Source organism: Talpa europaea (assembly GCF_964194135.1).
Source record: "Talpa europaea genome assembly, chromosome: 12".
In the NCBI taxonomy this organism is placed as follows: Eukaryota; Metazoa; Chordata; class Mammalia; order Eulipotyphla; family Talpidae; genus Talpa; species Talpa europaea.
In genome coordinates this window covers 45,128,842-45,150,052 of record NC_140079.1, presented here as the reverse complement: position 1 = coordinate 45,150,052, position 21,211 = coordinate 45,128,842, and the positions used below count along the sequence as shown (strand labels likewise).

Here is a 21,211-nt window from a genome sequence, read left to right as displayed (position 1 = left end):
TATAGCAGGAGGGTGATTGACTTGTGGTGACCTCATTTCCTATAATAGATCACCTTTAAGAACAGCTTCATAAATAACTGAAATGTTTTATCCCTCCAACAGCCCAACAAATCAGAATGAAAGCAACCCAATTTATTATTTTATTTTTAAAAAAGATTTATTTATTTATGCATACAAAAACTGGGGTACAGGGCAGAGATGCGGGAGGGTGAGAGGATTCACCAGAGACAGAGTGGGAAGCAGAACAGGCAGATGTACTGAAAACACTGCTGAGGGGACCAGCAGGTGAGACAGGAGAGGTCTGAGGTCTGCTGCACCATGTGGGTATCTCCCTGGCCGGCCAGGCAACAGACCCGTGCTGCAGAGGCTTCTGAAAGCTTTACAGCATGAAAGCAGACCGATTTATTTTTATTTATTTTTTAAAAAGATTTTTATGTCTTTATTCTCTTTTTTTAATTTTATTTTTATATCCCCATACAATTGCAACCCCCTCATTTTGACCCCAATCCCCCCCCCCCCATAGTGTGTCTCTGGTTCATAGTTGTTTGTTGATTTTGATTTTTTCTTTCTTATAGTTATTCTTTTTCCTGGCCCCTTATTTAGGTTTTCTAGATTCCTGCTATGAGAGAGACCATCTGGTATTTTTCTTTTTCTTTCTGGCTTATCTCACTGAGCATGATCCCTTCCAGCTCCCTCCATGTTGCTGCAAATGGCATGAGTTTATCTTTTTTGATTGCTGAGTGATATTCCATGGTGTATATGTACCACATCTTCTTGATCCAGTCATCTATTTTTGGGCATTTGGGTTGTTTCCAGGTTTTACCTATTGTAAATAGTGCTGCAATAAACATAAGTGTACAGGTGTTCTTTTGAATCAATGTTTTTGTATTCTTTGGGTAGATCCCTAGTAGTGGAATTGCCAGGTTGTATGGTAGCTCCATTTTTAGTAGACCGAGGAACTTTCACCCATCTTGTTTTGATCCTACTCCCTTCTCCCACCCTGTAGTGTATCTCTGGTTTATAGTTGCCTGTTGATTAAGACCAATGTTTCCTGGATGGCGTTGGAAGGGATCATGCTCAGCGAAATAAGCCAAAAAGAAAAAGAAAAATACCGGATGGTCTCACTCATAGCAGGAATCTAGAAAACCTAAATAAGGGACCAGGAAAATGAATATAAGAAAGTGAAAATCAAAATCAACAAAAAACTATGAACCAGAGACACTTTTTGGGGGGCGGGGGGCGGGAGGGGAGGGATTGGGGTCAGAATGGGGCGTTTGCAATTGTATGGGGGAATATAAAAATAAAATTTATTATTTAAATTAAAAAAAAAGAAAAATTCAGAAGAAAAAAGAAAAATATCAAATCACACACTCCTATACAGAATACAGAGAAACAAAATAACAGACAAAACTAAACTAAAACAAACCCTGGAAATATGACTGTAGAATTGAAGCTACTAAAGGAGGAAGGAGGAAACAAAATGGTGGAGAGTATCCAGTGGTCTATAGTGAAGGACTGGGTGTACTGATGTGTGGTAACCTACTTTGGAAGAGTATTGCAAATAAGTTTCCTCAATAAAAAAGAATATGACAAAGAAAAAAAATATTAAAATGCTCCAAACTGTTCAGCCTAAGACTTATGATATATATATTCTTAAATTTAAGCTCTGTTGCAACTATAGTAGGTGCTAACATGATTATACACAATATAAGGATTATTGCAGTTTATTTTACACTGAAAGTTTTCATGCTTCATATAAATAAAATATATTACAATGAAAAAAAAAAGACCAATGTTTCCTGATTGTTTTAGGCTTTTTCTTCAAATGACAAGTCACACTGTAAAATTATGTATTTATTTATGTGATTATTTATTTAAAATCTAGCTCTGTTACAGCAAGTCTTCTACAGATTTATTTATTTATACATACAAGAAATGGAGTACAGGCCAGAGTTGCAGGAGGGTGAGAGGATTCTCCAGAGACAGAGTGGGGAACAGAACAGGCAGACATACTGAAAACACTGCTGAGAGTAGCAACAGGTGAGACAGGAGAGGTCTGAGGTCTGCAGAGCTAGATTTTAAATAAATAATCACATAGTGCTCGCTTCGGCAGCACATATACTAAATAAATAATCACATAAATAAAGACACAATTTTACAGTGTGACTTGTCATTTGAAGAAAAAGTCTAAAAAGATCAGGAAACATTGATCTTATCTGGAGTGATAGACAAGGAGACTTCCCTGAAAAAATGATACTTGACCTGGCATATGAAGGATGAAAAGATAATTTGGGGAGAATTATTTTTATAGAGGAATTTGAGGTAGGGAACAACTTATTTAGGCAATGCTTAGGTTTCCTGGACCCAATTACATGGTATGTAGAGGTTTTGCTACACCAATTAGCAATTGTTGGATATCAGCAGGTGTTCAAGAAGTTGACTTAATTCCATTATTATTGACCTGAATATAGCATCAGATTCCACAGGTTAAGGACTTAGACTCCCAAGACTGTCCTTCACGCAGAGGCCAGGTGCAAGCCCAGGGCTGTCACCTGTGCTTCTGACCAGCCAAATGCAATTAATTTTCTAAAGCAGCTTAAGGAAATCCACTTGTTCATTAGATTACCAATTTATTACAAAATTGAATGAAAAGATATAATGGAGGTAGAAGAGATGCACAAGGCAAGATATGTGGATATGTGTCCTCTCCATGCATTCTTCTGAAATCTCCATGTGTTCACCAACCTGGAAGTATTCTTTTTTTTAAAATAGAAGATTCATTCCATAGGCCTAATTGATTAAATTATTGGCCATTGCAACTGAACTCAACCTCCTCTCCCCTCCCCAATGTTCTTGAAAGATTGAAAGTTCCAAGCCTCTGATTACCTGGTTGGTTCTCCAGGCCACCAGCCCCCAACCTCATTCACATAACAAAGAAATCTTTATCATTGTCATTGTAACTTCCAAGGGTTTTTCAAACTCTGAGCCAGGAACTGTGGATGAAGTAGGTAAGAAATATATATTTTGGTCATCTTAATGATCAAATATATATATTTCCTATAAATCAAATATGTATATTTCCTATAAATCACAATATCACAGGGAAAAATGAAATAATAGAGATGAGAACATAGAATGTAGAAGTCAAATTAAGATTCTTTTCATTATCTAGAATCAGTCGGAGACCACTGAAAGATTTTAGTAATATGCATGGCAGCTCATATTCAATTTGAAATGAATAGAAACAACATTTCATTGGAAACAATCGTTCCTGCTGCTGGTGGAGAATGACTTGGAGTATAGATGTGGGACAGAAGTGGATTTGCTCTGCAGCTAACATAGGATAAGCTGTAGGGACCTCACTTTCATGGGTCCCTCCAAGGTTTTGGGAGAGACCTGACAATGCACATATGTGGCCCATGCTAATTCTTTGTTAATATGCTTGTACTTTTCTTTAAGGAGGAAGTCCTCCTGCATGAATCAGACAGGTCCTGTGAAACCTGGTTCTGCCCCTGATACTCAATAATAACCTTACAGGACAGACTTTCAAACCCTTACTAAATAATTGGGGGTTTCCCTTAATCAGGGGCCTTTAAGAATTAAGCCATGCATTTCAACCTTGGGTAGCATATTGTATGAGGTGTAGTTCTTGATGATGAGCAACTCTGGCTAGCTCCAGCAAAGTGGGAATTTGTTGGGTTTTAGGCAGGAATCGGCAAACTTTTTAAAACAAAGTAATTTCAACTTTGCAGACCATATATTGTTTATTGTAACTACTCATGTCTGCCACTACAAAGTGATAGCAGCATTAGATAATATGTACATAAATGAACATAGCTGTGTCAATAAAGCTTTATTTGTAAAAACAGGTCATAGGTTTGATTTGATGAGTGAGTCATAGTTTGCTGATTCCTGTATATGGAGACTCCAAAATTGTTGGGTGTTTGACTCACAGGTTTGTAGATGGATGGGTGTATAATGTAGGTATCAGTAGATACATCAGATCTACTTGGCCCTGTGTATTAGCTTCTGCCTCAGACACTTGCTCTGCCATTATAGTCCCAACAGCTTTATGGCTATTACTACTACATACATTAAGGAACCCTGATTCTACTTGAGAACTTGGTGACCCTAGACAAGTCACTCCCTAATGAAGAGGTTCAGTTGGATCAGGATGATGTGCTTATGTTTCCTGAGGTGTGAGAGGAGACAGACTTTAAGACAACACACTGTTTCATCAAAGAAAAGGTGTGATTGATTAGTCATGTCTGCCCTGGGCACCCAGATAGAGAGAGATGGAATATTTGTTAAGTAATTAAGATCTTGAAACTAGCAGATCTTCATAGTGCCTTATGATTCTGAAAAGCTACGCTTATATATGTGGGACTTTCTTGGGACTATTATGAAGATGGAGCAAACATGTAAAAGATAGACATTAGACAAGGAAGTTTGCCCCTCAACAATATAAATTCCCAGCACATCTGCTTTTACGAAGAGATTCTTTGTTTGGGATAGACACACTTGGGAGGTAGCTGACTACTGGGAAAAAACAAAAACAAATTCATCATGCCTTTCACATCAGCCTGAAAGCTTAAACATAGAGCAAAGACTAGCACATTTAAAGTTGGCAATTCTTTATTGAACATCCATTATATTTGTCAAAGACTTGTCCCCTGCTCTCAAGAAATTGTAACCATCATCATTTCATCAATTAGAAAGAATACTACAAATAACTTTCTGGAATAAGCAGGGGTTGGAAGAAGCAGAAAAGAGGTAAAGAGAGAGACAGGGTACTCCAGCTTGGGGAACTGGTGATAGAAAAGTCTTAGAGGCAGGAATAAGTAAAAGGACATTAGAGTGAATTCATGGTGGGAGAGAAAGGGCATGAATTTGACTGATTTCTAGTAGAAGGTGTATCTGTAAGAGTGTGAAAAAAGAGGATGTGCAGCTTGGCCTTGGTCTCTAAAAATGGGGTGTTACTGTGTCTTCTTGAGTGTTGTAGGGAGATCAATACTTGTGGAAGGCATGGAGGGCAGACGAAGGATGAGATAGGCAGGGAGAGAGGCAAGAAGAAGCTGATGCAAAGGTGCAGATGTGAGAGGGTGGAACTTGAGCATGGAGGGTGACATGTGAAGGAAGAGCAGAGACACATGAGATCCACTGCAAACTCAGAGTAGGCTGGGCATGGTCGCTGGTGGCAGATGATGGATGCAAGAAGAGGGGAATCATAGATAACTGCAAGTTCCAAGCTTGTGATCTGAAATTGAGGGTGCCAGGGTACACTTGGAGGATGAACAGGGAAAAAAAGACTCACTTTTAGCCTTGAATTTTCAGTGATGGTGACCACAGATTATTTCAGTGAGAAGTGTCAGGGCTGGGAATGGGGAAACATGGGCCATAGACTTGGAAGGTAGTGCATTTAATCCAGCTTCTGACCCAGAGCCAGAATTCCATGGACTTAACATTGACTGCTGGTTATTGAAGATTTCTAGAGGTCTTCCAGTGATCTTACTTTCAGGATAAGAACTTTTTTTTGGGGGGCAGGTTTAATTATAAACATTTTCTGATAAAGATTTAGAAGTGGACTAAGTTGAAAGTCAGATCTTGACCCTGACATTGACTTACTGTCTAGCATTTGTCAAGACATTTAACTTCTCTGGATTTCTACCATGTTGTCTGAAAAGTAGCAGGGTGATACTAGGGGATTTTTCAAAGTCCCAACATTCTATGATTTAGAGTGGTTGAATACTGGTATCATGAGAATGGATGAATTTTCTTGAAGAGATGGCTGAGTCCAAGGTCTTGTGTACATATGGATAACATTAGGAGGGAGGGACCAAGAAAAGGTGTCAGCATTACTAGATAGAACTGTGTGAAGGCACCAGCTTGTTAACCAAGGAAGAAGAGTTTTAGAGAAAAAGAACAATTCTTGCATGACTGAATTTCCAAGACTTGGTAGATCATCTATGAGAAATGGCAATGGATCAAGAGTTCAAGTGTAGGTTATAAACTAGATGAGATTCAGGAGCCATGCAAAGGTTTGATTGACGTGGGAGGTGGTGAGTAGGCATTGGTTTTCAGTAGAAAATTTTGCATGGGTAAGATTAATGGGTTTAGCTGAGCATGGGAGCAGAAACAGATAAATGAATGCCCTTAGGTAGCATTCATAGAGGCAGGGAGTCAATCCTGGGGATGGTGATATTAGTTACTGCCATGCCTTGTAGTCAGTTAGCTGGATTGCTCAAAGAATGACAAGGACAGACTGAAGGAGGGCTTGTATCAGGAGTGTGATAAGGAGGGACTGGGTGCCACTTTTTTAACCTTAAAAGAAAATTTGGTAGGAATGGTGAAAATTGCTTCTAAATATCTGTGGGAAGGCAGAGCATCTGCAAGAGAGCCCCTCCCTGCCATTTCTCTTCTACTACAGATAGAGCTGTTTCCGAAGGGTGCTTTGGATTTCAGGGTTCACTTTCCTGGGTCTCCCTTCCTGAACCAGCTCTGCTTCCGCCATTTGCCGTGTCACCTGTAGCAACAGTGGTTGTCAGCTGGAGTTGGACTCCTGGGGAAGTCAGTGTTATGGGCTTATGGGTGAAGGGTAGAGAACAGGGCAGGTGGGTTTCCTAGTTCTAAGATGGGAGACCTTTATTGCGTGATCCTGTACCACAATCTCTATGGATCATTAGTTTGACATTCTTGTTACATGTTTTTTTCTTACTCACCGTGAAAGCACATAACCATTAGAAGAGAAAATCTTGCCCAAACATTCATCAAACCTGAACCATTTAGGGCCTCCCCTGTGGTGCAGTGATTGAGTGCTGGGTTGCGAAGCTGCCCGCAGCCTCTGAGTGCCCATTTCATCTCCAGCCACTGGGGCGGGGGTCCCACATGGCGCCCAAACCTCTCCTGCCGCCCGCTGCTACCCTCAGCAGTATGTTTCATCAGTCTGCCTCTTCTGTTCCCTGCTTGGCTCTGGTGAGTTCTCTCACCCTCCTGCGCTTCTGACTGTACCCAATGCTTGTATAAATCAATCAATCAATCAATCAATCAATCAATCAATCAATCAATCAATCTTTTTTTTTTTTTTTTAAAACCTGAACCATTTAATTCACAAAAAATTATCTATTTTTCATCTAATTCTCACGTACTGTGGAATTCCTTGCATCAGGGAAAATCATTGTTGGGAAATGGGCATCCTGGTGTCTGTGTTAGGACCCAGGTTTGATTTTGGTTGGAGGCAGGGAAGGGGGAAATGCAAATACATTTGAAGAGACCCAGCCCACTCTGCTTGCTCCCTGCTCAGGCTGGGTGGGGGTTCTAGGTCCCTGGTTTCAACTCACCTCAGTCAGGAGTTCCAGAATGGGTCCTTTATTCTCTGTGAACACATCAACCAGGGTCTGGATGAAGCAGGAGCCTTCCTTGTCATGTCTGTAGGCGATGTATCCTGGGAGTCCAGAGAAGCAGATTCAGGGGAGCCTGGTGGGGGTGGGCAGGTGGGTGGATGTGGTGGCAGAGGCCCTGGAAGGGGAGGGATCCTAGAGGTGCATCTTGGGTTTCAGAAGTGGTAAATGAGGTGGAGGAACAGCAGGTAAGGCAGACGAGAAGAGGCTCACTTTGGGTCACCTGGGAGTCATACCCTCCATGGTGGAGTAGATGTGCAGGGCGTCTGTGTACGTTGGGATGGTTTGGGGACTGTCTTTTGTGATCATCACAATTTCATCTTCACCTATAGTTTCACCAGGGTCCCTATGTTCTGAAATACCAAGAAGAGGACAAGGCAAAGTCAGAGATAAAGATGGGGGAAATGATCTGATTCCAAGACAACAGCATTGGGGGAGGGCCTGCCGGGGCTCTGGATGTGGGGTTGGGCTGGGTTAGGAAGGCAAACTCTGTGTTCTTGACTCTGTCCCCACCTCCTCGACAGGCCTGGATGATGTACACCTTAGGCTTGCCTCTCAAGGCCAGGCAATTCTTGTTGTTCAGAACCTCAAAGAGGTTCTCCAGCTCAACCATCTGCTCATCCTCCCCCTTGAGGCGACCTTCTTGTCCATGTGCCATGAGCACCACAAAAGCACAGCTGACGAAGTCTTCCCGGGCATCTATGGCCTCCTGGAATTTTTCCAACTCTTCCTGGAATTGCTGGAGTGAGAGGAATAGTTAGATGCAGGTGTGGTCCCAGAACCTGCCATCTGGTGCACTCCCCAACTCCCACCCCCGGCTGGCCCCACTCCCACCCCCTGCTGGCCTTGGGCTGGTTGCACAATACCTGGGCAGTGGGATTTCTCTTCATGATGGCCTCAAATCCCAACAGCTGGAACATGCGCTCTAGGGCATCCAGGTCTGCCTCTGACCCTTCCCGGGCTTTAGTGACACACAGCACTAAGGCTAGGCGGGCACCTGACATATCATATGCCTCCTGGGCCAGGAGATGACAAAAATCAGCAGAAGGGAGTGAAATCAAGGAGAAGCAAGAGATATAGCCCAAAGAGGCTTGGGATTAGGGTTTCCAGGTGACATACAGGTTGCCAGTTACATTCAAATTTCAGATTATAAAACATTTTTTTGTATAGGTATATCCCAAACATTTCATGGGATGCACTTATATCCCAAGATGATTTTCTGTTGATGCACAATTAAAATTTGACTGCATATCCTTTGTTTTTATTTGCCAAATTTGGTAATCCAACCTTGAATCTGGCTTTGTTATAACCTTGTGTGAACTTGAGCAGGTCATTGCTTCAATCTGAGCCTCAGTTTCCAAATACAGACAGTGAGTGTGTGTGCATGTGATTCTGAAATTGTCCTATTTGGTGACTGTCTCCCTATTCTTTCTAAGGGTGTTCTGAACATGACTTTCTTAACTAGCAGAGATCTCAGAATTTCTGAACATAATACTAAAATCTTATTCCCAAAGAAGAGGGATATTGAGGTCAAAATTTCTTTTCAGAAGAAAAGGAAAAAATTGAATACCATGGTGATAAGAATTTGATAATTGAGACAGATATAGCAGGAATCCACCCTCTACTCCTGACTTGAGTTCTGTCTGAGTCTTTTTCTCCATCTGAATGATCACAAATCAACTTCTAACTCTGAATTAAGGTCATGAGACTTTTCAATCCCCACTGTCATTGAAGCATTAACCTCTCCCCTGCACTCCCCTTCCCCCCGCCCCCGTGCCTCTCCTTCAAACTGCACTGACCCACCTCTTCCAAAGGCTGGAGATGGCTCATTTCCTCTGATTCTGAATCTGGTTCCCAGCAGATTGTCTAATCCTGGGGGGACTGAGAGGAGAGAAGATGAAAGTCTCCAGGGGAAGGAAGAGGAGTTCAGGGGATAGATGAGTTTGTTTTTTCTGGATTTCCAGGAATGAATAGGACTGCAGTGGTGGGGATTTTGTTCATGGTCAGACCTGGGTAAGAGATGATGGACAATCCATGAAGCAATTCCTCTTTAGTGTAACACCTGTTGTGTCTCCCATTCCTGTATATATCCAGGACTCTTGATAAACTCATTCCACAATGCCATTCATCTGGAATCTTCCTTATACCTCCCTTGGGACATTCACCAGCCTGGGACAGACTAGTCCCCCCTCTGAAGGCCCTGGATTGATGGGGGGGGGGCACATAGCCTTGTGCATTCCCCGTGGTCACCCTGGAGCTCCTTCAGGGTTGGGTTTAAAATGAGAATGCTTTCAATGTGTACTATTTTGAGACCGTCCCAGTGGGTCTAGAATCCAAACAGACCAGTCCACCCCCCTTCCCTCTGCCTTGAACCTGAATATCTATCTGATCAAGTTCACTGTACTCATCTCTGAGTCCTGTTCTACTCTGAGTGAAGAGAATGGCTTTTGTTGTGTTATATGCATTTCCTCATCTCCTTGATTTTTGTTGCAATTTCCCTCAGACTGGCATGCTTCCTCACTTTTCCAGATCCTTCTCTTGACATGGTATCATGTCTACTATGCATTTTCCTACCATCTCTCCATCCATCCATCCATCTAGCCAGCCAGCCATCCACCTATCCATCTGACCACTTCTCTATATACAGCAAGAATTTTCTGGAGGCCTATTATGTGTTAGGCATTGGTTAATACACAATATATAAGACAGGCATACTTCCTGCATTCACATAGTTTTGGTCCATAACAGAAATGAACATTAAATCTTTCCCCTCACCTCCCACCCCCCCACACATTCAAGTCAGTGTTGTGAGGAAAGAGAAACCAAGTATTGTGAGAGAAGAAGTGGAAAGAGCATGGACTCTGGAGCCAGACAAACCAGAATCAAATCTTGCCTCCACCCCTTCCCAGCTGTGACCTTGATCATGTCCCTTCCCCTCCGAAACTCTGGGACTCAGCTTTCCCACTTAAAGGGAACCTTGAAAGAGCAGTAGAGGCTTCACAATAGCAGCACAGATCTCTGTGAACCCCCTGGAAGCTGCCTCTCCCTTCTCCAGACTTCACAGCCCTGCCTGCTTATACTTGCATTACGCAGTGTTTTGATTCTTATTCTCATGGCTGAACTGGAAGCTCAGTATTTAGGATTGAAAGTCTTGATTTCATCTCTGTCTTCATCAGTATCACAGGTGTGGGAATGGGCACAGAAGGGGTGTCGGGAAGAATTAGTCGAGTAAACAAATAATAACTAAATGAACAAATGGAAGATTGGATGAGTAGATGAATGGAAATTTCTTCAGTTCTGCCAAAACTGGCTGAGCATCTATTGAAGCAAGGAAAAGAGAGAAAGAAAAAGAAATTGGAGGAGAAAGAGAAAGAGTGGGGTGGAAGCGGGGGTTGCGGGGGAGAGGGAGAGAGAGAGAGAGAGAGCGTGCGCGAGAGAGGCTATTATTGGTGAAATCACTTACTGACTGTAGAAGTCTGCTCCTTAAAGCCGGCTCAATCTCACCACTCTCTTTGCTGCCAAAAGAGCTGGGTACCTAGCAGGAGACCAGGCTGGTGCGTTGATCTTGGAGAAGAGGCTGTCAGTGTGAGATCTTCCCAGGTTTCACTTGAGAGGCCTGTCTGTGAATTAGCAGCACAGCTGTCTGAACCTTTATTGCCAGCGACTTTCTGTCACTCAGGAAATCTCATGACAGAAGTGACACACCCTTGGCACAGCCTTGGTGAGGAAATGAAGCCAGATGCCCTTGGAATGAATGTTGGTAAAGCTCAGCCGACAGCCCCTGGCAAAGGAGGCTGAGGCAGAGCATCCCAATTAGCCAGGGTTTTTATGCCAATGCAACCACAAGGCAGCCCCAAGGTCCAGCTCATCTGGCTAATGCCCATCATTTCCATCACCACACCTACTCCTTTCATCTCTTCCACGTTCAGCTGTTCAGCTAGTGACATTTTCACTCATTATGATCGCACGGTGTGCTTAATAGCCCCAAGACACCAGCATTGTTGCAGGTGAGGAAACAGACCACAGAGGTAAAGTACCTGCACAGGGTCACCCAACAATGATTGGAGCTGTTGGCATTCAAGCCCAGGAGAGCCCGGCCTAGACAGCCCTGTCCCGACTGATGCTTCCCCACTGACTCAGCCTCTCCATCAGGACCTCCCTCCTTCATTCTTTTTCAGCCTTAATTTGTTTTGGTTAATTTGACTTTACCTTAGTTTTTAAAATTGAAATAGCATTGAATTAAAACATTGTATAAGTTTTGGGTGGGCATCATTGTAAATCAACACCTGTACATATTACATCTTGTTCACCATTAAAAGGTATTTTAGGTAAACAACTTTATAAAGAGATATAAATGCGCACACCACATGAGTTACCCATGTAAGTGTACAATGCAATGTATATTTTCTTTCTTTTTTTTTTATATATATTTTTAAAGATTTATTTATTTATTTATACAAGCACTGGGTACAGTCAGAAGCGCAGGAGGGTGAGAGAATTCACCAGAGCCAAAGCGGAGAGCAGAACAGGCAGACTGACAAAATACACTGCTGAGGGGAGAAGTGGGCGGCAGGGGAGGTCTGCGCGCCATGTGGGACCCTCGCCTGGCGGCTGGGGATCAAACTGGTGCTGCAGAGGCGATCAAACTGGTGCTGCAGAGGCTGTGGGCAGTTTCGCAGCCCAGTGCTCAACCACTGCGCCACTGGGGTGGCCCGCAATGTATATTTTCACTATATTTACAGAGTTGTGCAATCACCACAATTTGAGAACATTTTTCATCATTTCAAAAAGGAAATCCATGAACTTTAGTTATTGATCCCTATCCTTTCCAGCTATAGCCACCCATGTGTGTACTTTCTATCTCTGTAGGTTATTGTTTTAGATATTTCACATGAATAGGATAGTGTGCAGCCATCTCTGTCCATCAGTGACAGGCTGTGTGCACAGTGGTGGTCCCTGCACAGACTAGGTGTGAAGCTGCAACTCCATCTAGGGGTGTGTAGTTATACTCTGTGCTCTTTGTGCAATGATGACATCACCTAAATGATGACATCATTTCTGAGAAAGTATCCCTGTCAGTAAGCAATGCACGACTATAATATGTGGTATTTAGTGTTTGGATTCTTTTACTCAGTGTAATGTTTTTTTTTTTTTTTTTCTTTTTTTTTTTTTTTTTTTATAAATTTTATTGTTATATTCCCCATACAATTGCAGCCCCCCATTCTGACCCCAATACCTCCCCTCCCGCCCCCGCTCCTGTAAAAGTGTCTCTGGTTCATAGTTTTTTGTTGATTTTGATTTTCACTTTCTTATAGTTATTCATTTTCCTGGTCCCTTATTTAAGTTTTCTAGATTCCTGCTATGAGTGAGACCATCCGGTATTTTTCTTTTTCTTTTTGGCTTATTTCGCTGAGCATGATCCCTTCCAGCGCCATCCATGTTGCAGCAAATTGCATGTGTTTATCTTTTTTGAATGCTGAGTAATATTCCATGGTATATATGTACCACATCTTCTTGATCCAGTCATCTATTTTTGGGCATTTGGGTTGTTTCCAAAGCTTAGCTATTGTAAACAGTGCTGCTATAAACATAGGGGTGCAGGTGTTCTTTGGAATTGATGTTTCTGTGTCCTTTGGGTAAATACCTAGGAGTGGAATTGCTGGGTCATATGGAAGCTCTATGTTTAGTAGGTCCAGAAATCTCCACACAGCTTTCCACAGTGGTTGGACCAGTTTGCACTCCCACCAACAGTGCAGAAGAGTTCCTTTTTCTCCACACCCTCGCCAACATTTGTTGTTGCTAGTTTTTTTAATATGTGCCATTCTCACTGGTGTAAGATGGTATCTCATGGTAGTTTTGATTTGCATTTCCCTGATGACAAGTGATGTTGAACATTTTTTCATATGCCTGTTGGCCATTTGCATTTCCTCTTCAGAGAAGTTTCTTTTAAGCTCTTCTGCCCATTTTTTGACTGGATTATTTTCTTTGTTGTTGTTGAGTCTCATCAGCTCTTTGCAGATTTTTGTGATCAGTCCTTTATCATTAGTGTTGGGTGCAAAAATGTTCTCCCAGTTGGTGGGGTTTCTCTTTGTTTTTGTTATTGTCTCTTTTGCTGTGCAAAAGCTCTTTAATTTGATATAGTCCCAGCTGTTTATCTTTGCCTTCACTATCACTGCTTTGGGTGATGTGTCTGTAAAGATGTCTTTGATGTGCAAATCACGTAGTGTTTCGCCTATATTTCCTTCTATATATTTTATGGTTTCAGGTCTTATGTCTAGTTCTTTAATCCATTTTGAGTTGATTTTTGTGTATGGTGTGAGGTGGTGGTCAAGCTTCATTCTTTTGCATGTAGCGACCCAGTTTTCCCAGCACCATTTATTGAACAAACTTTCTTTGCTCCAATGCATAGTCTTTGCTCCTTTGTCAAAGATTAGTTGACCATAAATCTGTGGGTTTATTTCTGGATTTTCTATTCGATTCCATTGGTCTGTATGTCTGTTCTTGTTCCAATACCATGCAGTTTTGATGATTATGGCTTTGTAGTATAGTTTGAAGTCTGGGAGTCTGATGCCTCCATTCCCTTCTTTTTTTTTCAGGAGAGCTTTGGCTATTCGGGGTTTTTTGTGATTCCATATGAATTTCATCAATAATTGTTCTATTTCTTTGAAGAATGACATTGAAATTTTGATTGGAATAGCATTGAATCTGTATATTGCTTTTGGAAGGATGGCCATTTTAATAATGTTTATTCTTCCAATCCATGAGCAGGGGATGTCTCTCCATTTCTTTGTGTCTTCTTCTATTTCTTTTAACAGTGTTTTATAGTTTTCTTTGTATAGGTCCTTTACCTCTTTTGTTAGATTTATTCCCAAATATTTGATTTTTTTTGTTTCAATAACAAAAGGGATGGTCTTTTTGATTTCTTCTTCTTCAGATTTATTGTTTGTGTATAGGAAGGCTACTGACTTTTGCGTGTTGATTTTGTATCCTGCCACTTTACTGAACTGATTGATGAGTTGAATTAGCTTTTCTGTGGAGTTTTTGGGGTTCTCTATGTATAATATCATATCGTCTGCAAATAGTGATAGTTTGACTTCTTCTTTTCCTATTTGGATTCCTTGGATGTCTTTCTCTTGTCTTATTGCCCTGGCTAGGACTTCCAGTATTATATTGAAAAGCAATGGTGAGAGTGGACATCCTTGTCTTGTTCCAGATCTTAATGGAATTGCTTTCAGCTTTTCACCATTGAGAATGATACTGGCTGTTGGCTTGTCATAGATGGCCTTTATGATGTTGAGGTATGTTCCTTGTATCCCAAGAACTTCAAGGGCTTTTATCATGAATGGGTGTTGCACTTTGTCGAAAGCTTTCTCAGCATCTATTGATATTATCATATGGTTTTTATATTTCTTTTTGTTGATGTGTTGGATAACGTTGATTGATTTTCGGATGTTAAACCATCCTTGTGCCCCTGGAATGAATCCAACTTGGTCGTGGTGAATTATCTTATGGATACATTGTTGGATTCTGATAGCTAAAATTTTATTGAGGATTTTTGCATCAGTGTTCATTAGGGAGATTGGCCTGTAGTTTTCCTTTTTTGTGTTGTCCTTGTTCGGTTTTGGTATTAGTGTAATGTTGGCTTCATAGAACGTGTTTGGTATTGTCCCTTCCTTCTCAATTTTTTGGAAGAGTTTGTGAAGGATAGGCACTAATTCATCTCTGAATGTTTGGTAGAATTCATTTGTAAATCCATCAGGTCCTGGGCTTTTGTTTTTGGGGAGGTTTTTGATTACCATTTCAATTTCGCCCATTGTAATTGGTCTGTTTAGGTGTTCTATTTCTTCTTTATCTAGCTTTGGGTGATTGTAGAGTTGTAGGAATTTGTCCATCTCCTCTAGATTGTTAAACTTGTTTCCATATAACTGTTCATAGTAGTTACTGATTATTCTTTTGATTTCTGCTGTGTCCGTTGTGATTTCTCCTCTTTCATTGATGATCCTGTTTATTTGTGCTTTCTCCCTTTTTTCCTTTGTGAGCCTGGCTAGGGGTTTGTCTATTTTATTGATTTTTTCAAAGAACCAGCTCTTGGTTTCATTGATCTTTTGGATTGTTTTTTTAGTTTCAATTTCATTTATTTCTGCTTTGGTTTTTATTATTTCTTTTCTTCTACTGGTTTTGGGGTTTTCTTGTTGTTCTTTTTCTAGATCTTTGAGCTTCGAGATTAGGTTGTTTCTTTGCGTTCTTTCTTGTTTCTTGATGTGAGCTTCTATTGCTATATATTTTCCTCTTATTACTGCTTTTGCTGCATCCCATACATTTAGGATATTGGTGTCCTCCTTGTCGTTCAATTCAAAAAATTTTTTAATTTCTTCTTTGATCTCCTCATTAGTCCAATGGTCTTCCAGTAGTGTGGTTTTTAATCTCCATGAGGTAGGAAAGTTCCTTGCCTTCTTTTTATGGTTTATTTCTAGTTTGATGCCTTCATGGTCAGAAAAGATGGTTGATATGATTTCAATCTTGGTGTATCTGTTGATGTTTGTCTTGTGCCCCAGTATGTGATCGATCCTGGAGAATGATCCGTGTGCGCTTGAGAAAAATGTGTACTCCGTTTTTTTGGGGTTTAGTGTTCTATAGATGTCTGTTAAGCCCAATTGCTCTAGGTCTTTATTTAGAGCTTTGGTTTCTTTACTTATTTTTTGTCTTGTTGATCTATCCATTGTTGATAGTGGTGTGTTGAAGTCTCCCACTACATATGTGTTTTCTCTGATGTCTGTTTTCAGAGAGGACAACAGTTGTCTGATATATTTTGGTGCTCCTTCGTTTGGTGAGTATATATTAATGAGTGTTATTTCTTCTTGAAGTATTGTCCCCTTGATCATAATGTAGTGACCATTGGGGTCTCTTTTTATCTTTTTGAGTTTGAAATCTGTTTTATCTGATATAAGTATAGCTGTTCCTGCTTTCTTTTTTGGTCCATTTGCTTGTAGGATTGTTTTCCATCCTTTAACTTTGAGCCTATTTTTATCTTTTGTAGCTAAATGTGTTTCCTGGAGACAGCAAAAGGTTGGGTTTTGTTTCTTAATCCAGGCTGCAACTCTGTGTCTTTTTATTGAAGAGTTTAGTCCATTTACATTCAGAGTTATTATTGATATGTTAACATCTGTATTTGCCATTGTGTTTGTATTTCCTTTGATTTTATTTATTTATTCTTTTAATAACTTTTTTTTTGGCCTTCTTTCATTGTTATTCGTTCCTCTGAGGTTCTGGCTTTAGGACTCCTTGTAGTATTTTTTGGAGTGGGGGTTTAGTTGCAATGAAATTCCGGAGTTTCTGTTTGTCTGGAAAGGTCCATATTCTTTCTTCAAAGAGGAAGGAGAGCTTTGCGGGATAGAGTATTCTTGGTTGGCATCTGTTTTCTTGGAGTCTGTTGACTATGTCCCTCCACTCTCTCCTTGCCCGTAGTGTTTCTTCGGAGAAGTCTGATGTCAGCCTGATTGGTTTTCCTTTGAATGTTATCTGTTTCTTCCCTCTTGCCAGCTTCATTATTTTTTCCTTGTCCTGGATTCTTGGGAGCTTTACTATTAGGTGTCTTGCTGTATTTTTCCTTTCGTCGTGGAAGTTTGGTGTTCTTCTTGCTTCTTGTATATCAATTTTCAGCTCCTTCTTCACATTTGGGAAGTTCTCTTCAATTATCTCTTTGAATATTTTCTCTGTTCCTACATCTCTCTCCTCTCCTTCTGGTATTCCTATAACTCTTATATTTCCTTTCCTCATGGAGTCAGATAGTTCCCGAAGTCTTTCTTCGTTCTTTTTCCTTCGTACTTCTCTTTCCTTTTCTGTTTTGGTTCTTTTTATTTCTATGTCTTCAAGATTACTTATTCGTTCTTCCATTTCATCTATTCTGCTTTCATTGCTTTTCCCAGAATTCTTTAGTTCTTCCATTAATTCTTTGATCTCCTGCATTTCTTTTACTTCCCTCTTTAGGGACTCAATTTCTTTCTTCTGACCATTGTTTTCCCTCTCTAGGGACTCAATTGCATTCTTCTGATCGTTGATTATTTTTCCCTTATCATTGTTTTCCTTTATGACTTCTGTTAGTTTTTTAATCACGGCAATTTTAAATTCTCTTTCTGGAAGGCTCAGAAATTCTTCCAAGTTATTGTCTTTGCAATCTGGGGGCTGGCTTTCTTTTTGTGGTGTGCTTTTTCTCTGGAGAGTTGCTAGGTTGCGTGTGGTTCTTCTCTTCCCTACTGTCTGTTTTCTAATTTGCCGTATGCGTTGGGACACTGTGTAGTTGGGACTGGCCGGCATCTTGGGTGGGCTTCTCTGTTCCCCTCTGGTTCTTCCAGGAGTCATCTGTCAGTTTCAAGCAGTCTTTACTGGAGAAAGGTCCCTGTTCTAAAATGCCGATGTAGGGACACACTCCCCTGTGCGCCTGGTCTGCCCCGGCGGTGGGTTCCTGCTCCCCTCTGGGCTTGGACTGCAGGCCAGAGGGGGTCTGGCGTGGGCGAACTTCCCCCGCTCACCTCTGGCTCCTGAGGAAGCCTTCTGCAGGTAGTCTTTACTGAAGAAATGTCCCTGTTCTAAAATGGTGATGTGGGACACACTCCCTGCGTGTCTGGTCTCAGGCACACTCTTCTGCGCACCTGGTCTGCCCCAGCTGTGGGTGCTCGCTCTCCCTGTGGGCTCAGACTACTTGTTCGGAAGGGGCCCGGTGTGGGCAAACTCCCCAGCTGGCCACTAGCTCCTTCAGGAGCCTCTGCTGGCTTCAAGTCGCTAGGTGGTGCCAGAGATCTCTCCTAGAGCCCTTGGGGAGCTGATTTTCCACCCCGTGGGACAGGGAGCAGAGCGGGGATGGTAGGGTACACCTCAACGGCTTTGGGGTGCTGTGTCTGCCTTGTGCCCCACCGTCGTGGGGAACCCACGCCCCTAATTTCGTGCCCCGGGTCTCTGTTCCAAAGCCCTCAGTTCCAGGACGCGGGCTGTAGCCCAGATCAGTGGGGCGGGAATGGCGCCTTTTGAATCCTGCTCCCCTGCCTGGGCGCCTTGTTCCTGCTCACTCAGGATGGGCCTCCGCCGTCTCCCCCTAATTTCGTGCCCGGGTCTCAGTTCCAAAGCCCTCAGTTCCAGGATGCGGGCTGTAGCCCAGATCAGTGGCGCGGGAATGGCGCCTTTTGAGTCCAGCTCCCTTGCCGGGGCGCCTTGTTCCTGCTCACTCAGGGAGGGCCTCCGCAGTCTTCCCCTAATTTCGTGCCCCGAGTCTCAGTTCCAAAGCCCTCAGTTCCAGGACGCAGGCTGTAGCCCAGATCAGTGGCACGGGAATGGCGCCTTTTGAATCCAGCTCCCTTGCCTGGGCGCCTTGTTCCTGCTCACTCAGGGAGGGCCTCCGCAGTCTCCCCCTAATTTTGTGCCCCGGGTCTCAGTTCCAAAGCCCTCAATTCCAGGACGCGGGCTGTAGCCCAGATCAGTGGCGCGGGAATGGCGCCTTTTGAATCCCGCTCCCCTGCCTGGGCGCCTTGTTCCTGCTCACTCAGGGAGGGCCTCCGCCCGGGTCTCAGTTCCAAAGCCCTCAGTTCCAGGACACGGGCTGTAGCCCAGATCAGTGGCGCGGGAATGGCGCCTTTTGAATCCCGCTCCCCTGCCTGGGCGCCTTGTTCCTGCTCACTCAGGGAGGGCCTCCGCCGTCTCCCCCTAATTTCGTGCCCCGGGTCTCAGTTCCAAAGCCCTCAGTTCCAGGACGCGGGCTGTAGCCCAGATCAGTGGCGCGGGAATGGCGCCTTTTGAATCCCGCTCCCCTGCCTGGGCGCCTTGTTCCTGCTCACTCAGGGAGGGCCTCCGCAGTCTCCCCCTAATTTCGTGCCCCGGGTCTCAGTTCCAAAGCCCTCAGTTCCAGGACGCGGGCTGTAGCCCAGATCAGTGGCGCGGGAATGGCGCCTTTTGAATCCCGCTCCCCTGCCTGGGCGCCTTGTTCCTGCTCACTCAGGGAGGGCCTCCGCCCGGGTCTCAGTTCCAAAGCCCTCAGTTCCAGGACGCGGGCTGTAGCCCAGATCAGTGGCGCGGGAATGGCGCCTTTTGAATCCCGCTCCCCTGCCTGGGCGCCTTGTTCCTGCTCACTCAGGGAGGGCCTCCGCCGTCTCCCCCTAATTTCGTGCCCCGGGTCTCAGTTCCAAAGCCCTCAGTTCCAGGACGCGGGCTGTAGCCCAGATCAGTGGCGCGGGAATGGCGCCTTTTGAATCCCGCTCCCCTGCCTGGGCGCCTTGTTCCTGCTCACTCAGGGAGGGCCTCCGCCGTCTCCCCGCAAGCCTAGGTCGCAGGCGCGGGGACCTGGGCAGCTGCGATCCGGTCCGGATCCGCGCCGCTTTCCGCACGCAACCTTACCGGGCGGCCAGGGCTGTGTGCTGGTGCTGGTCTCCTCCTGGGGGGCGTGGCTCTCTTTAATGGCGCCTGGAGCTCACCTCCGCGGCGGATCCTGCAGGGTTCGCCTCTCCCGTTCACGGGGTGTGGTGGCTGCAATAGTTCCTTTCCACTCACAGTCCCACTTGCTGCTTCCGTTTTTCTTGTTGGCCGTTTTGGTTTGTTGCTTCCCTCCTTTCTGCCGGTCGGTCGGAGAGTGCCGACTTTGTGGGCGGGGGAGGGGAGCAGGGTTCTGCGCTTCCCTCCCTTCTCGTCCTCTTTTATGGCAACTTTCTTCTTCGGGCAGTTTGCTGGAGTCGTCCGTTTATCTTCCATGTCCCAGTTCTCACTGGGACCTGCCGCTTTTCCTCCCTATTAACTTTTTTTAATGGGAGATCTTACTCGCAGCGTCTCCTCGCCGCCATGTTGCTCCGCCCCCTCAGTGTAATGTTTTTAAGGTTTATTCATGTTGTAGAGCATATCAGTACCTCATCCTTTGTTGCAGCCAAGTAAAATTCCATTGTGTGGCTATACTTCATTTTGTGTATCCATCTGTCTGACCATCTGTCCATCCATCCATCCATCCATCCATCCATCCATCCACCCACCTGTTAATGAGTAGTTATGCTGCTTCTACCTTTTGGCTATGATGAATAATGTTGCTATAAATATTAGTGTACAAGTTTTTGTGTAGATGTATATTTTCTTTTCTCTTGTGCTTATGCCTGGGAGTGGACTATTCAAATAATATAGAAATGTAGTTAGCAAAACTAGAACATTCCCAAGAAGTGATATAGACTCTGTAGAAAATGGTATGATGGTTCTTAAAAAAATTCAACATACATTACCATTTTGATCCAGCAATTCCACTTCTAGGTATATATACAAAATAAAAAAATAGAACTCAAACATATACAAGTATTCATAGTATCAGTATTCACAATAATCAAGTTTAAAACAATCCCATGTCCAACAATGGATGAATGGCTAAAGAAAATGTGGTATATATAAAACGTGGGATATTATTCAGTCTTAGAAAGGAAGGCAATTCTGACATATGTTTCAATATAGATGAATTTTGAAGACATTGTATTAAGTGAACTAAGGCAGAAACAAATGGATATATATATTGTTTAATCCCACTTATCTGCCCTGCCTAGAGAAGTCAAGTTCATGGAGAGAGTACGAAGAACAGCTGTTACCAGGAACTGGAGGGCAGGAATGGGGGGCAGAAAATGGGAAGTTAGTTTTTGATGGGGACGGAGTTTCATTTTGGGAAGTCCATGTAGAACAAACTCATTTTTGTTTTCTTTTAAAAAATGTTTTATGGAGCTGGAAGGAATCATGCTCAGTGAAATAAGCCAGAAAGAAAAAGGAAAATACCGGATAGTCTCACTCATATCAGGAATTTAGAAAAC

General features: G+C 43.1%; 1 protein-coding gene across 1 annotated transcript; it reads right to left on the bottom strand.

Annotated features, from left to right (window-relative positions):
- Positions 1 to 6,331: 6,331 nt before the first annotated feature.
- On the bottom strand, positions 6,332 to 9,227 carry CASP14 (caspase 14; the record flags this gene model as incomplete). The annotated part of the gene is made up of 6 exons (XM_084249696.1): positions 6,332 to 6,523; positions 7,338 to 7,441; positions 7,634 to 7,750; positions 7,911 to 8,136; positions 8,264 to 8,413; positions 9,201 to 9,227. 6 exons carry the CDS (start codon positions 9,225 to 9,227, stop codon positions 6,422 to 6,424), a joined length of 726 nt encoding a protein of 241 aa, XP_084105822.1. The 3' UTR covers positions 6,332 to 6,421.
- Between the last annotated feature and the right edge of the window lie 11,984 nt (positions 9,228 to 21,211).